The sequence below is a fragment of the Acipenser ruthenus genome, chromosome 2, assembly GCF_902713425.1.
Source record: "Acipenser ruthenus chromosome 2, fAciRut3.2 maternal haplotype, whole genome shotgun sequence".
Taxonomy (NCBI): domain Eukaryota; kingdom Metazoa; phylum Chordata; class Actinopteri; order Acipenseriformes; family Acipenseridae; genus Acipenser; species Acipenser ruthenus.
Window position 1 is genome coordinate 40,530,720 of NC_081190.1, and position 17,054 is coordinate 40,547,773.

Sequence of the window (17,054 nt, forward strand, 5' to 3'; positions counted from 1 at the left end):
AAATGCATTCCATGCAATCTTCATAGCATTTAAACAGTAAAAGTATGTTTTGCAAGAAACAAGATGCATTATGTTTGCTTCTTGTTCAAGTCTACTTGACTGCTCTATTATAGTTGTCATATGACTGATCTCTTATTTGACTATTAGAGTCAGAAAAGTATTCATCACGCATAGGCTTTAATACACAGGATTTACCTGAGCTCTGCAAAATTAGGGCCCAGCCTTGTACTGTATAACATGGTAAAAAGGTAGACTATCATGTGTGCATTTTACAATAATGAACTCATGTACTGTATGTTACCTGTCAGGAATGTGGAAGAGCATGACCTTTTAGACCTGTGTTTTCCTTTTAAAAATATGAAAAACAGGCCACAATGCCATGCTGTTTCCAGATACAGGAGTGTCTTGAAAATGACCAGACTAGCATTCTGTATCATGCATGGCATTTTATACCTTCTTGTCATGTTTGTTACAAGTTATCGTTGATGCAAACCAGGGCAAAAGGATGAAATGGCATGTGTCTTCATCTGTGTAACATACGCCGTTGTTTTAAAATACGTGAATTTTTATACCAGTTTATCATGTCTTTAGAAAAAATAAAAGCTTCCACACTGATGCGCCATTACCAAAGCTGCTTTAACTTTATTTACAGGCAGTTTTGTTTAGAGAGTGTGCCTTGATAAGTTAAATAAAGTCTGATATCCATGTTGTTTTCTTCATCAACAGTCTATTAAAATTGCATGGGCATCCCATTTTATTTAATTAATCAAAGCAGATGTTAAAGCTGTCTATAAATAATCATGAGTGAAAAGGTTTGTGAAAAGGCGGGTAGTATCAACATAGTGCCATTTCAATTTGAATTCTCACTGCACCAGTTTAAAGGTTAGATTCCAGTCAATCGCCAGATATGCCCTACAGTAAATATGGTATTGAAAAGCACAGTTGAACACATTTATATTATAGATGCAAACTTGTGATAATAAAGGCTTTCCATAAACTCCCCTGGTTGTTCACAAATATATTCCAAGGATCAAGGCCCCTACCATGATAAACAGGATAAAATTCCATGTATTTTTTCAAGTGGTAAGCTGATTGGTGCGTTTATTGTGAACACAACTACGGTAAGTGCTATACTTTAATTAAATGCCTTGTAAAAAAAAAAATACAGTAGACAAAACTCTTCTGTATTAGTTCCAATTATAATAATAATAATTCTTATATAGTTTTTATTTTTATTTTTTTATGCTTCTTCCAAATGAGAATGTATATTGAAATGTCGCCCTTGACACATAATAGTGATGATGGATAAGAAATGGGTCGACTTACAATTTGGGAGACTGTATTTTTTACTAAGTGTACACCATGTGTAGCGTATATTGGTTACAGGATATTTGACCTGTACAATATAATGTAAACAATATGTGAATATGGTGCAGATAATATCCTGATATGTCTTTTAGGCAGTGGTACTTATTTAGACAGACAGATTACCAGTAATAATTCAGTTTGAAAGCTACCTATTTGTGTATTGTCAATATATAATAAATGTGTGTCAGCTGTGGGCCACATTTGGTCTGCGAGCTGCCTTTTAACTACCAGAGATATGGTGGTACCATGTGTTTATAATGTCTTTCGGGGTCATATGATACATGAGGCTTATCTGTTGACTGTTGTTTTTAATACAGTCATTATTAATTTAAGCTAAAAGTAATGTCCATCACAATAAAGCACAATGCATTACTGGAAGAGTTTTGTCTTACCCAGATAATTCTCATATATTAATGGTATTACATGAACAGTGGGGTGCAGATGCAGGTAAGGCTTACTCTGTGTTGGTTTTTCAATGCATTCAATGGCTGGTGATTTAAGCGAATGCAACATTTTGGAATTGAAATGGAATTTGACACAAATTGTTATTCCGCTTGTGTCTAAATTGCATTATTTCCAAAGTTTGCATGTGAGTTTCTAAGACATTTCTTTTGGTATTTGGTACTGTCTGATTATTGAACTTTTGTCAAGGAAATTAACTCTAGCGCTTAGCACGTAGTGCTTACCAAGAAGGCACTGGTAATAAAAGCTGGAATTCAGTATTGCATGTCCCTGTGTTTGCAAGACACAGTGAGATAATTGGGACAGTGACAATGGCAGGCTCATCTCTCATTGTTGCACCAAGGTATCTGATTCTCCATAGACATTGGGAATCCCCTATTGAGATTAATAGTAGACCTCTGTAGCCATCATCATAGAATAGCTGTGCCTTTGAGGTTGGTGTAGTTTTCTGTTGACATTTGCAACCCCCCTCATGTTTCCTTTATTTTATTTATTTGAAGATAATTATAGCCTTAGCACAATTCAGCTTAGCTGAGTTTGGTTATTAACTTAGATTTGTAATTTTTCTAATGTATGTTTTCTTGAAATGCATTGCAGGAGCAGAACAGCTTTTGAAAAGAACAAGACAGATGTGTTCAGGATCAAAACCAATAGTGTTGGGCAAATAAAAAAAATAAGGTACTGTTAAAACTGTTAAAAGGATAGCTGTGACATAATAAAAATGGAATCCTAGTGTGTTTTTTTTTAATTTTATAATATGGTGAACACGCACTTGGATTCAAACAGAGAACTTACAGTCCCCTTATAAAAGTTTACCACTACATTTTTGCACAGTATTTTTGCAGTTGTACCATGTTTTTCTCACTGTTATAATATCCATGTACCATTGCTTACCCTGGTTTGGCATGCTTAATAATATAATGTACCATACCTCAGTATTCTTTACAATGCTTACCTATGTTTTACCATGCTTTCACTACCCTTTATTACACTTTTCTATGCTTTTACTGTGGTAAACTTTTATAAGGGTCACAGCAGCAGTGATATACAGTACCAACAGTCCTATGCCGGTAATAACAGAATGTTCTCTATGTGGCAGGGTCGAGCATGACAACACTGGGATGAATGCGAGCTGGTTCCTTGATAGATTGGTGGTCACGGACATGAACAGACCCCACCTCCGTTATTATTTCCCTTGTAACAACTGGCTCAGCAGAGAGGAGGGGGATGGACGCTACGTGAGAGATCTGTTGGGCAGCCTCAACCCTATGGATGTACCAAAACGTAAGTTCATAAGCTGTGCCCTACTATTAACCTCATTCCCTGTCAGCGCTCCCTCTTTAATAATATAGCTCACTGCAAACTCACTGTGCAAACTGTCTATGCCAGTGTTAAAACAACACTGTTGGTTACAATGCCATTTGGAGAGAACCCACTTTATCATAGGATAATTAAAAATTGGGCTGCAATTGTATTGATGATGTTACAAATGCAGACTGTTCCACACAATTAAAAGATTTTCAAATATGTGTATATTAAACACGTAGATACTCATTGACACACTCATTTCAATTAAGCATAATTAATACCATGTGCCATTATCAATATTACTGTTTGCGGTGATCACACACCACATTTATTTATAGGGCAGGCATGGAGACAAGATACTGGAAAGATCTTAGGCTTTGTTGTAATGTTGATTCCTTGTAGGGTACTCCTGTGGTTGAAGCCCAACAGGGACTGCTTACAATCTCCTCTCTACATGTATTTAAACATAAAAAAGTGTTGTTTCATAAATACAATTGACATACACTTTTATATTTAGAAATCCCTAAACAACCAAATAGTAATTTGCATAAAACTAACGCTATCATTTAAAAATGTATTTTTTAATTTTAATTTTTCTAAACATTTATTTGCACAGATCATGATGCTGTAAACAGCACTCTAAACAAACACTTTTACAAATCTCCAAGCGTATCATAGCAACCACAACACATCAGATTCCCAGGGACAAAAGAACAGGGACTTGTGGCTAGTTACTGTTATTGTCTTTCTGGGGAAATGAAGTCTTTCTGTATTCGTTACATTGATAATATAGTATTTACTTAACAAGCAGCAATGCCAAGCTGCTTTCACCACAGAATGTAATTCTGCAGCCCCACGTAGAGCAAAGGTCTGGTAAAGAAAGGCTGTCAACGAAATCTTGCTTAAGGTAAATCCATGGAATTGAGTTTCAATAACAGGTAGGAGCATGTACTCTGATATAATTAGGGCAGTGATCATAAAGGAGCAGATTAACTTGCTAAAGTTATTGAAGTACTGTATCTGGAAACCACCCAGCGCCCCATATATAATTCTTCCTGATGAATAAAACCCAGGTTTCAAAGTTTCAGAGCACCTTGATGATATTGCTTGATATGTTAATAGTTTAATTTGTTTTCAAGAAAAGCCAAAGAAAATATACTCAAAGAACATAAATTACTTGTGGTACTATTTCTCGGTTTCTATTCTGTTAAAATAAGAAAAAAAATTGAAACCAGACACCTCCTTATGTCGGACAAACATGTCCGGTTTAGGGAAGGGCTACTGTATGATTATGAAAAGCTTTATGATAGAAACACATTTTTATTTGGGAGTGAAGGTGGGGGCCCCACTATAGAATTTGATGGGATTAAACTGCCTTTCATTATTTATTCAAAAAAATGTTGCACAACTCTTGCAATGCTAAAGATCTCACTAAGATATCTCGCAACAAATTTTTAAACTAGTATATTGTGAATCTCTTTATTAACATATTTTCTCTTAGTACATACGACAAAATGTATACTTTGTGAACTGTCGCAAGGAAAATGCAAGCTGCGCTATGCTTGCACTGCAACTGACCCTTCTTAGTACATCTACCCCTGAATATAAGTATACAGTACCTTTAGACTTATACAATGTATATGACTATAAGAAGTTTGGCCATTTGTCCGTTTGTGATTGTGAACAAGTTCAGAATTCAAGATCCCCTGTTACAAATTCTCAGACTTCCTCAATATTATTCATACATTTTCTCTTTAGCATCTCTGAAAATTATTGATCCTTTCCTTTCATTGTTAGATAAACTAAACTTAGGCAAAAGAAACAAGCCTGCAGTACAGTTGAGAAGCACAGTGTCTCTGAGCGTGAGACCATGTTGAACAATTTAAGACATTGCTCTTCATTTACAAAATGAATAGTCTGCATTTGTATTGCATCAATTGTGTCTTTAAACACCAATTTCTGTTATTTCTGGTTAGTGTTAGAAATTTGAATTGCGTTTCATTTTAATAAACTCATTAGCTCTCATTAGATACACACAGTGCAATATGTGCACTTCATTGTCATTCATGTTATATTATTCAACAGTTATTTACCGTACATTTTTCCTATATGTTAGCCTTTATGCGTAATTCGGGGGACGCTGTAGAGAGCACCTCTCACTGCGTTTTTCCCTGTTTACCTCATTTCTCTATGCCGTTCACGCTAGCTTTACTCAGCCACTCTCTGCCTGGGTGAAGTGATCAGCTGGCTCAATCACACCCGCGGGGGTTCAGCTAATTTCTAGTCATCGCTCAATGGCCTTGTGCAGCGCTCGCCACGTTAGTCAAGGGGTGTGGTCAGGGCCACGCGGGGAGTTCCGTTTGGCAGCTCCACCTGTCAGTCACCCCCTTTTTCCTATATTAACCTAGCACTACTTCCTCTCTTTGTCTTGTGTTTGTTTTTTGCCCTCCTCCTCCCTCCTCCTCCGCTCCTTTCTAATACTGCACTGTCTGCACAAAGATCCCTCTAGGGGGGAAGTTAGTCTCACTCCCCCGACCGACTGGGTTGGCCTCCTGCCCAAGACACTGCCGTCCCTGGCGGTTCCTCGTCGGTCAGAGGGGACCCCCGGCCTTATCTGTACTTTCACAGCTTATGTGCTAGCCTAAGGCCACAACCTGCTATCACTCTCCCTAGTTTCTTTTCTTGGTCTGAGCACCTCTGAGGCAGGCCAAGTCCCCCACCCACCGAGTTGGGTGGGGGAGGGGAGGGGGGATCTCTTCCTTCGTCTCTCCTAGACGGACCAAAGACACTTTTCCCTAACTCTCCATGCCACCCAGCTGCTAGCCGATGCTGCCTGAGTAGTGACGGGATCTGTCCTTTTGTCCTCTATGTCTCATTCTCCTTGTCGCCCAGCAGCCAGAGGATGCTGCCTGACCTGGCCTGGACTTGAGAGCTTTGTCTTTCGTATGTTCTGTCTCTCAACCTCCTCGTGAGAGTTCAGAGTGTCTTGTTTGTATGTCTTGTCCTGGCCCTTACTCGTCTCAAGCCATCCTGGAGCCAGAGGATGCTGCCTGACCCGGTCCTTTGAGTACAGGGACCTGTCCAGTCTGTCCTATGTCTAACACCATTGTAATTCAAGCACTCACATGCTCCAAGCTCCCTGCCCCTCATGCCTTTCTTTACTCTCAAGCCCTCGTAGAAGCCCAGTGAATTGCCAGTAAATATTTGACTGTTTGGTAGTTTTTTCAAGCACCCTTTTAGTTTCAATGTTTCTTGTATTTTCTTTTTCTTTCAGTCAACAAGTATATTGTTAGTGTATTCACTCCAGACATTAAGGGCAGTGGTACAGATGCAGATGTTTTCCTAAATATATTTGGAGAAAATGGAGATACAGGTAAGTTGCATTATGTTTCTTAGGGGTAGATGTACGTATTGGCGCAGTGCAAATAATTGCGGATGCAAAATTCAAATTGAATTGCGGCCAGGCAATTATTTTGCACTGTGCCCTATACAAGCCTAAGAGCAATGCAAATTACTCAACATGCACAAATAATGATCCACAATTGTCTCAATAAGCACATCGGTCTATTTAGCGGCTGCACTTGGAGCCCAGTGGTGACGTTGTTAGGAGTACAGAGAGCAGTAGGTGCTGTATGACATTTGTGAAGCACGAAAATACAAACCAAAAAATATGTCAGAGCAAGAGCAGCAAAGTCCTCTTGGCGCATGATAAAGAAAAAAGTTTTCTGAGAAGGAGCTGAGAGTCCTTACAGCTGAGGTCACTTGTTTCAAAAGTCTCAGCTAACATCACTTTTGCTAGTATCCTTAGGAAATTATATGTGTTGGTCTGCCCTTTTCAGCATGACACCCAGAAATGTGCCTAGCACTCTGGAAAAGGTGAATTGGGCTATCCCTCCAGACATTTCAACTGTGGTCTGAAAGGAACCAGAGGCTAAGTAGTGCAGAGAACACAACACTGTTACATGTGCAGGGATAGCGGTCCCTAGATTGAGGCTGGGGTCTAGCTCATCCCTCAGTTCAGCTATGAAGTCTAGGATGACCTGCGGACATGCTGAACAAAGTGCTTGTAAAAGATAAATGTGTATCCTCAGCTTCTTTAATTGTTTCAGTTTGCTAAATTGTACAGTAAATATAATGTGTTGATAAAGTTTATTTGTAATGCCCCCATCTTGACCTATCAAAAGACACCCCTTTGTCTTATACATTCAGTGTCACACAATAGAATGGGATTCTTAAAGGATAATGATCAGAACATTGCCGTTGACCCTAAATAAAAAGTCAGGCACTGTCTGTGTTGGGAAAAAACGTACAGTGATCAAGGCAAAGCAGTTAAAAAAAATATGATCTTTTTTTAAAAAAATTTTAAGGGTAAGCTTCATAAACAGTATTTCCTACAGAATGTATCACTATTTCTTTGCAAGGACTTTGAATTTGAGTTGTTCAGCTGAACTTATAATCAAGTAGTTGCAATGTGTTGGTCGTTGCACTGTTTTAAGTTGAATACTTGGGTCTTCTTTATTCATTAGTGCCTGAAAAACATCGCCCATGACCATGTACTTTATCAGTTTGAGGTGTTCTTTAGCATTGCCCCAAGGGGCTGATTGACAGCCTGTTCACATACTAAAATAATGATAAAAGTGCATTGCTTGCGCCTGGAATATTCAACCTGTTTAATGTAATAATATCATATCTATTAAATGTTTCTTCTATAAACATACAAAGTAAATCAGTAAACATATGTTTTGTGAACATATGTCTTAACAAAAACAGATCAGAGATGCAGTTTGGAGTCTTTGTTTAATTGTTTGTTTTAAAATACATTTGAAACAAGGTGAAAGAAGGCTCGACAATGACAAAAACAACTTTGAACGGGGGTCTGAGGACAAGTTTACCATTGAGGCTCCCAATTTGGGACGGTTGAGGAAGATCACCATTGGCCACAACAACAAGGGCTCTTCCGCTGGCTGGTTTCTCGACAAGGTACAAGCTTTTATTCCCCATAGACGTTGCAGTAACAGTAACAGTTACACATGAATTACATTGACTGTTACTCACAGTATATATTTATTGAAAGATCTTGCTCCTCTAGCTAATTGGCCAAACCACCAACCTTTGTGGTTAACATCCAAATTGGTCATTAGTATATACTGTACATTTGATATGTAACAGCTCACTGAAATGTTTAAAAATTGCCCATGGATGGTGGCATCTGATCTGAATGGCAGATAGTAGACAGATCTTGTTACTTGAAAAAGCAGGTTCTTTAAGTATTAATATCCAACACAGTAAGGATTACTAAGCACATCCAGCTGTCTCCTAAACCATTTCAAAAAGCACCACTCTTCAATTTGACAATTAACCACTTAACTGCCACATTGTTTTACTTCTGGTCATATCAAGGATTTGTCATTTTACAAACAATGGATCAGAGATGCCATTCCCTTTACATTATGGCCCATGGGGATGCTTTTTTTTTCTTAAAAGGCATATATATTTGTAGGTTAAATCTAGGTTTATAAAGGGTAGATCATTGCAGTAGTCCCGCAAGGTCAGTTATCTGCAGGTAATGCTCACTGCAGCAGTGGGTTCCACTTGTCGTATATCAAAGCATAAATTACACCTGATTGTTTTGGGAGATGAATGAGTCTATTACTGTTTGTTAGCATAAATCAATAGGACAGCAATACACTGTTAATGTTAGTATAGCAAAAAAGACTGAGGGCTGCAGCAAAATCCAGTGATTAAAAAGAAACCCGCCACACCATTTAAGCAGGTGAAGTATAACTGCAGTGCATAATCTTATAGTTCATGAAAAGGGCATTCCTGCAGCATTTTTTAAAACTCTGAAACTGTATGCATTATAAAGCTCATGTATCTTGCTGGTTATACTTGGATTTTTTCAGTTTTTTAAATAAATCCCAGCCCCCACCCCCCCCTCAAAAATATTCATTGATTTTCCCTGTGGCGGAGATTTTATTGAAAAAGAAGCAATCAGGTAAAATATAGGTTGCTGAAAAGGACACGCAGTCCTTGGTGTAATGCATTCAGTTCAGACATCCGTAATCAGAGACTGCAGGTGCAGAGGATTGACTTGGCAGCTCCCTTTCTGAATCGATCGTCATCTATTTGCATATTTGGCTTTGTGCCTTAAATATCTACAAAAGGGACTTCACAAGCATATTACAAGAATACAGCCAAGGGCAGTTCCATTACTGACAGTGTCTATTAACCCGTGAAAGTCTATTGTTACAAAGCATATTTTGTGGATTTAGCCTGAAATAATTTTGTGAGTAAAACAGCAGGTTGCTTTGAGCCCTAAAGATGTTCCTCAGTCAGGGCCAAGTCCATTACCTGATGTTACACTGCATGAGTTAACTTCCATGTGTTTACAGGTGCTACTTTTAAACTAATGAAATTGTCAGAATGCCAGAAAGATGGTGCCTGGAAAATAACCTGGATAATGTATTATTCATTCTAGGTTTCAACATAGATGAGAAATCTGTAGAATTCATACAGTAGATGAAATGAGATATGTATAATGACAGTGGATAAGGAAGTGGAAGTGTTAAACTATTATAAGGACTGATTTTTTAAATTAAACAATGCATTGAAAAAAATTATATAAACTTTTAACCATTAAAAAAAAACCTGCAAACTTCATTTAAAATTATCCTTCTGATAATAGAGAGACCATAAGGATACCACTACAACATTTTCATTTTGTATAGGTATATGTTCAGCTTATGTCTTCTGGTATTTTACTGAATATCTCCCTAAGGCAGAACTTGCAACTGTGCAAAACAAATGACTACTGTAGAGCGAGAAACCATGTTACAAGATCATGCTCCTACCTAAGACATTGTATTAGAATGTACTTAATATGTCTGCTTGTTTCACCCCAGGTAACAGTTGATGATATGGGCAACAAAGCTGTGTATGAGTTCCCAGTGAACCGCTGGTTTGCAATGGATGAAGATGACGGCAAAATCCAGCGGGACATCCTGGTAGGAGGCAGCCAGGTCACAGGTAGAGCAGTTCAGAAACCTCCGGAATTATTCCCTGAGGCAGAAATAATCACATTCGCTTCTGGCTGTATTCACTGATGACACTGCAAAATGAAAACTTATTGTAAAACAATAATAGAGTTCTACATTTGCATTCATGACAACTATTTGTTTTCTAAGTAGATTTAAAATGTAATTGATTTTATAGCTCAGGCAAACATGTCTTAATTTGTATTACGCACACATTAAGTAATAGACACAAGAATGCATTTTAGAGGAAAAAACCTGAATAAGAGCTGCATTTTATTTAACTCCTTTTCTCAGTTGGTGCGTTTACACTTACAACTTGGACATGAACTGGTTCAAGTTTGTTCAGATTAAAAGATTCTTATCAGTTGAGCCACCCATTTAAACTTAAGCACAGACCTAGGGTGGCTGTGGCCCTGTATGCGCACGCTGTTAAAATAACAGTATATAATAACACAATCATAATTTTAAAAAAAATAAACATTGGTTATATTTATTGCAGATCATAACAACTTGTTTTCTGTCTATTATCTATTCAAAACATATTAAATGTACAAAAAGACAGATCAGCTATTGCCATTTAAATATGTGATGTACGCATAATCAGAATTATTTATCACATAAGGCCCTATTTTCCTACGTGACTAAATTGACTAAAGTTACGTTATTTTTTTAGGCAGGTGTAGTCAGGGCTGGTATAGCCCCAATTTTCGTAAATGTTTAATTTGGGTTCAAGCATCTAAATCATGCTAGTCTAGATGACTAAATTCTCTCCTACAGGTAACATTGGATTTAGACGTGTCAATGTAGATGTGATTTTCGAAACCTATAGTCACTAACGTACTGCCTGACAAGGCAGACTTTCAATTAGGATGGTAATGAGCAGCCGGGGCTCAGAATCACCTATATTTAATTCTTTAGGCGTTTGTAATGGTCATTTGCATTTCTGAAAAAAAAAACACGAGCAGTGTGCTTTACAATAAATGGCCACTAACCCCATTACAACAAGAGTCTGCCTATCCAGTTCTGGAGAAATAAAAAAGAACAGAAAACCACATTTTTCATCTGAGGAAGTAGAAATTGTTTTTCATTTACCTGTATATAAAACCTTCCCGCAAAGGCAAAAGATCCTGTGACCATACAAAAAAAGAGGATGGGATAACGTGTTGAATCTCTGCAATTGTATACAATTATTCTTTAGTCTTTTGTGACAACTGTGAAGTTTTCAGAAAGCATATATATTTATTTACTCTCTTAACCAAAGCAGCAGTCACTTCAGTCACTATTTGTCTCCGATGGATATTTGACAGCCCCCTGTAGCATAGAATCTGAAGGCCTGGTCACACAGGCGATTTTTGTCGACGGCAACAAGGGGGCGATATCTATTGCTGGCTTGACGCCTCATGTGACCACCCTGGTCAACACCCTGGCGACACACCCATGACACACAGACAACGTATCTCCCACTTTAGGATGATGTTCTATTTTTCAGGTGACACAACGGCAACATTTTCAATACCAGCCAATCGTTTTTGATAGTAGTATCACATGATAATAAAATGGCGATGTGGACGCATGATTTGGAAGTGAAGCTAATGGGTTATTTAGAATTTTTTTATTGGTTTGAGAAATAATTATATATAAGAAAAAAAAGGTTCCTGTGGAGGCCATCTGTTACTTTGTGTTTCCTTTGTTTAAATTTTTTTAATTTTTTTTTACAATAAATGAAAACAAAAGACAATAAATGCTCATGAGATAAAAAATGAAAAGGTTATAATGGTTGTGTTTTTGTAACAGTTTACAAAAAAGACTATTCACCACATTTTAGAAAAAAAATGCCATAAGTTTTTTTTTTTGTGCAAGTTTAAAAACAAGTGTTACAATATAATTTCTTTACGTCTCATAACCCTGGGCCGAACCCAACACTTTCTTTTTTTCTGCTCTCCTCCTCTTCCTCATCTAACATTGCCATTAAAGTAGCGGCAGCAGCCTTCCTTCGCAGCATGTTTACGTGACAAAAGCGTGCATTATGATTGGATTGCATTACGTTGTTGCCTGTGTGTTGCTAGCTTGTCGACCGCATCTGTCTCTCATGTGACCGCCACAAAAATGCAAGATAACACACAGGCAACAAAGGTGTTCCTTTTGTTGCTGTCAACAAAAGTCACCTGTGTGTCCAGGCCTTTAGAGCATGGTTATCTTCACTGCCACAGGAATGGCAAAGCTGCACATTGTGGAGTTCTCCAAATCTCCTGATAACTCCTCACATAAATCCAATATTGCTAGTGTATTTGTCAAAAACCACCAATAATCTGATCATCTGTTAGGTCAAAAAAACAAATATGGTGTTTGTATAATCTAGCAAAATTATACCTCTTCTGTATTCTCCTTCTCTCTGCTTGCACCGCAACCACTTCAAAATAATCTGGCATTTTCGCTTTCAAAAATAATTGCCTATCTTTGAACTACAGCGACTGAAGTTACACCAAGTAGAAGCAGATGTAACTTGGAAATTCCTAAAAATCTAATAGATGTGTAAATGCTTCGGAAGTCGCACAAATGGGCATGTCAGCTCATTTAACTAGTCTTGAATAACTTAAAATAGATAGATGACTTTAACCGAGTAAATGCCTGGAAGCACCTCAACTTACACGTTTGAAAATCGACCACACCAGTCACCTGTATAAACGACTAAAACACAGCTTATGCGCACTTAAACACCTTAGTCACATTGGAAAATAGGGCCCATAATGCATAAGATTGTTTATTTTATTTTGAATGGTGCTAACACAACCTAATAAATGACTTGGCTGTTAATGTGCTGAGCACACTGATACTGTTTTGTACTTAAAAAAAATGTGAATACAATAGCAAAATCGGGCCTATTCAACAATTTTGAGTTTTCCAACCGGGGCAAAAAAGTCAGACTAAAAACTGGGACAATCACAGTTTTCCCAGGATGTCTGGTAAACCTATTCACACCATGGCACTTTGAAAAATAATGATGATACACTTTGAAAAATAAAGCCTATGCATTTAAATTGATTAAACTTCCACAAGCCTGCGGCTTTAGTTTTCAAATTGTATAATTGTTAGTGCAGTAATGCATATAATTAAACAAGCACTATGTGCCGGTCTAAAAGCATGTTACTTCTAAACAAAAGATGTCAAGGAAGCCTTTCAATTTCTTAGTGACTTTACTGTAATGATTTGTTTAATTCTAGAGAGGTACCCACAAAACCAAACATTTCCTCATATTGATCCTCATATCAAAATACGATCACAGGTTACGTTTATTGATACGTGTGGAAAATAATATTTCTGACAATAAAGTTTTGTGGCAAATGTGCTTGTTTCACATGAATTGTTACATGTCTTGTCACATTAAAGGACCCATTCACAGTAGACCAAAAAAAACAGTCCAAAGCCGTCGCAGAGCCCCCTCTGGAGCAGGCCATTTTTAGGGCAGCTGGACCTGGGACGTCTGCGTTTACAACAAAATGACCTAAGCTGTCTTAGAGTCGGCTCAAAGTGTACATAAGGACCTTTTTATTTTATAGTGTTACATGTTCCCATGTGTTGCTTCAACTGTGTACGTAAGGTGTGTGTATTGTTTTTTTTTTTTTTGTTTTTTTTTACATTTTGACCACTTTTTTAAATTTTAATTTGCATTCCCTGCCTCAAGATGGCTTCACATGTACCCGCATGGACCTCTCAGAACTACATTTCCCATCATCCTCCTGCTCACTGGTAAATCCATCTCAGTTACATATGTGAGCAGGAGGATGATGGGAAATGTAGTTCTGAGAGTTGTAGCAACACATGGGAACATGTAACACAATAAAATAAAAAGGTTTTTATGTACCCTTTAAAAGTGACTAGTGTAATGGTGTGTGGTAGTTAAGAAAATGAAACTTCAAATGTATTTGAATTATATCATAAAGCTGCTTTTGTTATATATATTTGAGGAAAAATGTACTTGCCCAACCTACTATCGAAGGCTGAAAAGTGTTGAAAGTGGCAAACTTGCAAGCTATACTTTAAACCTTCGTGAATCAGGGCCCTTGTGCTCAGTTGATCTGTCTGCCTCCTCTCAGAAATGAATCTGACTGTTTTGTAACCGGACCCTTTAGGTATTGTTTACAACGTCTCTGTGGTGACTGGCAAAGTCAGAGGTGCTGGCACCAACTCCAAGGTTCATATTCTCATGCATGGCTCCAAGGGCATCAAGACCAGCGGTAAGATCTTCCTGGAGGGGGGTCAGTTTGAGCGGGGGCTGACAGACATCTTCAATGTGGAGATTGCTGCGCTGCTCAGCCCTCTTAGCAGAGTCACCATCGGGCATGACAACAACGGGGTCAGCTCGGGATGGTTCTGTGAAAAGGTAAGAGGCTCAGCGGTAAGGTTGTGCCACGCTGTGGCGGGGTGCACCGCCCCTGTGCGTATTTTATGTTTTATGTGGTGTTTTATTGTTGGTGTGTATGTATTGGTGCACAGGGTATAAGGTGGGCTGTGTAGCAGGAGTGATTTAAAATGTGTATGTGTATTTAGGCACAGGGATTACACAATCACTTCACGTGCAGATAAAATGTGTAGTAGTATGTGGGCACGGGGATTGCACAAATTAGTTCACGTGCCGGGGTTCAAGTGAATGATTAATTAGCAATTGAATACTGGCACAGCTGTATATATAGAGGCACGAATCACTCACTTGGGGTTGGTGTGTTCAGAGGTGGAGCGAGTGTCAGGAGGTAAAGCAAAGCAAAGCTTAGATTAGAAATAACAATTGCTATGCGTGCTAGTTTAGGCTAGTACGATATTTGTTGTGTTCTGTGTCTGTGTGTTAGTCTGTTTGTTTTGGCCATCGTGCCTTTTGTTTTGTGTAAGTGTTCTGTTATGTTTAAAGTTTTTATTTATCATTAAACAGCGCAACAGTGCATTCATATCCTAGCACTGTTGTCTGTCTATTTTCCTGGCCTGACGTCATCACACGAGCCAGCCTGTTCACACACGCATTGAGTAATAGAGGTGTATCAGTAGCCTTGTCTGTCTCATTTGTGTAACGTGCTCATTTATAAATCACTGTGTCAGTTCAAGCCATACTGAGCAATGCACTTCATACCCAGAAGGACATTTGTTTCTGTGTATAGATGCTGTGCCACAACACTACAAAATTGCATAGGTACAGCAGTTTAAGACTCCCACCCAGATTTTACTTACAACAAAAAAATCTAAATATTCCACTCAAACAGTATGTCATTAAATATATCTTTTAAAAACAAGTAAGCCAAGAGAAATACAGACACCGTACATATAAGCATATTTAAACTTCAATTCAAAGAAAGCATAATACCTGGAAAGTTCTTAATAACAGTTTTAATTCATTCCCCAACATATGCTTGGTTTATTACCTGTATTACCTGTGCCTAGGGTCACATTCACAGTTCAAAAACATTGTGTTTTCTAGTAAGCAAGACCAAATGTATTGGACTCATCTTACTGTAAGTCCAATGTGTGTAAGTCTAATGCTTTGACGTCCTACAGGTGATAGTGTACTGTCCATTCACTGGTATTGAGCAGACGTTCCCATGTGATAAATGGCTGGATGAAGACGAGGGAGATGGGCTGATCGAAAGGGAGCTCTATGAAATGGTGTCCCTCCGGCAAAAGAAACAGAGAAGTATGCCCCATCCAAATACCAAATACCTATATTCCCTAAAACAATATAGAAATTAGTCGTTGGTCTCTTTTGAAAACACAAGTAGTGTCTTGTTCAAGTTTTCTAAAAAAAATTTTGACAGAAACAAATTACACCTAATAGAAATCAGATGTAGCTTCTGAGACCCCTTTTGAATATTACTGCTTGTGAAACAGAGCCTTGTAGGTCAGGTGGAAAAGAAGTCACAGTCAGAGTTCAAAAGCTGTCTGTGCACTTTTATTCCAAGGAAAACTTTACAGCGGGCTTCTGGTCCTTTAAGAAACAAAACAATGAATAAAATAAAAACCCATTTCACTTTGGGAGAACTAACCTAAACTTATAAGATCTCCTTTAACTCCACCTATACTCACTTTGGGGGAAGGCTAGGTCCTTTTACCCCCAACAAATATTTAAACCGTGTAGCTGACCTCTTGTTCTGACAACCTGAACCAAAACAGCCCCGCACAGTTGTTTGTATTCTCCAGTAGTCCCCCTCAAGGGTTGTCACCTCCTGTCTTTTATAAAGCTGATTTAATTGGTTTGTTGAGGACAGGCAGAGATGTTTGACGAGCTAACAACCAAAGCTGAAACTGTTTAACTAATTCGCTCAACCAAACTTTCTACCTGCCCTCAACCTGAAACCAGAATTTCCCCTTACCACATTCATGTTCCCCAAGGTCCTAAAACCCTTAGTTTTCTGTATGACCTGAAAACACCATCACACTGCTGTATTGTTTTCCTTTAAATGCAGGGGTTCAGATGTTTGTCACTCTTTTCAGAACTACCATGGTCACTGTGGATCTGGACCAGTGACATCAAGAATGCTGGGAGCGATGCCAATGTCTTCCTTCAGATCTATGGGGAGAAGGGGAAATCAGATGAAATGAGACTGGACAACAACTCAGATAACTTTGAAACTGGTCAAACAGATAAGTTCATGGTAGGATTTTGGAACTGAATTTGCCATGGTTATTAGTACGATAATACAATGAATATTTTTGGCATCCAATCTGTTAGTAAACACATGCTTAGGAGGACTTATAATGAAATTCTCCTCTGATGTACAGTACCAGATTTATATGGAAGATGTTCCAAATAAAATGACTAATCGAAAGCTGCATCAATTTGTTTCATCAGCAAGAAATACATTTTGAATAATAATATAACTGCTCCTACATGCACACACT

The 17,054-nt window shown here is 38.2% G+C and overlaps 1 protein-coding gene across 1 annotated transcript in view; it reads left to right on the plus strand.

The window, feature by feature from the left end:
* The first annotated feature begins 2,411 nt into the window (after positions 1 to 2,411).
* Positions 2,412 to 17,054, plus strand: part of loxhd1b (lipoxygenase homology PLAT domains 1b) — a 65,303-nt gene continuing 50,660 nt past the window's right edge. The window contains exons 1-8 of the mRNA XM_058985432.1: positions 2,412 to 2,508; positions 2,930 to 3,114; positions 6,413 to 6,511; positions 7,970 to 8,118; positions 10,041 to 10,164; positions 14,303 to 14,553; positions 15,714 to 15,849; positions 16,647 to 16,807. Coding sequence (XP_058841415.1) covers positions 2,417 to 2,508; positions 2,930 to 3,114; positions 6,413 to 6,511; positions 7,970 to 8,118; positions 10,041 to 10,164; positions 14,303 to 14,553; positions 15,714 to 15,849; positions 16,647 to 16,807 — 1,197 coding nt within the window. The 5' untranslated portion in view covers positions 2,412 to 2,416. The remainder of the gene's footprint in view (positions 2,509 to 2,929; positions 3,115 to 6,412; positions 6,512 to 7,969; positions 8,119 to 10,040; positions 10,165 to 14,302; positions 14,554 to 15,713; positions 15,850 to 16,646; positions 16,808 to 17,054) is intronic.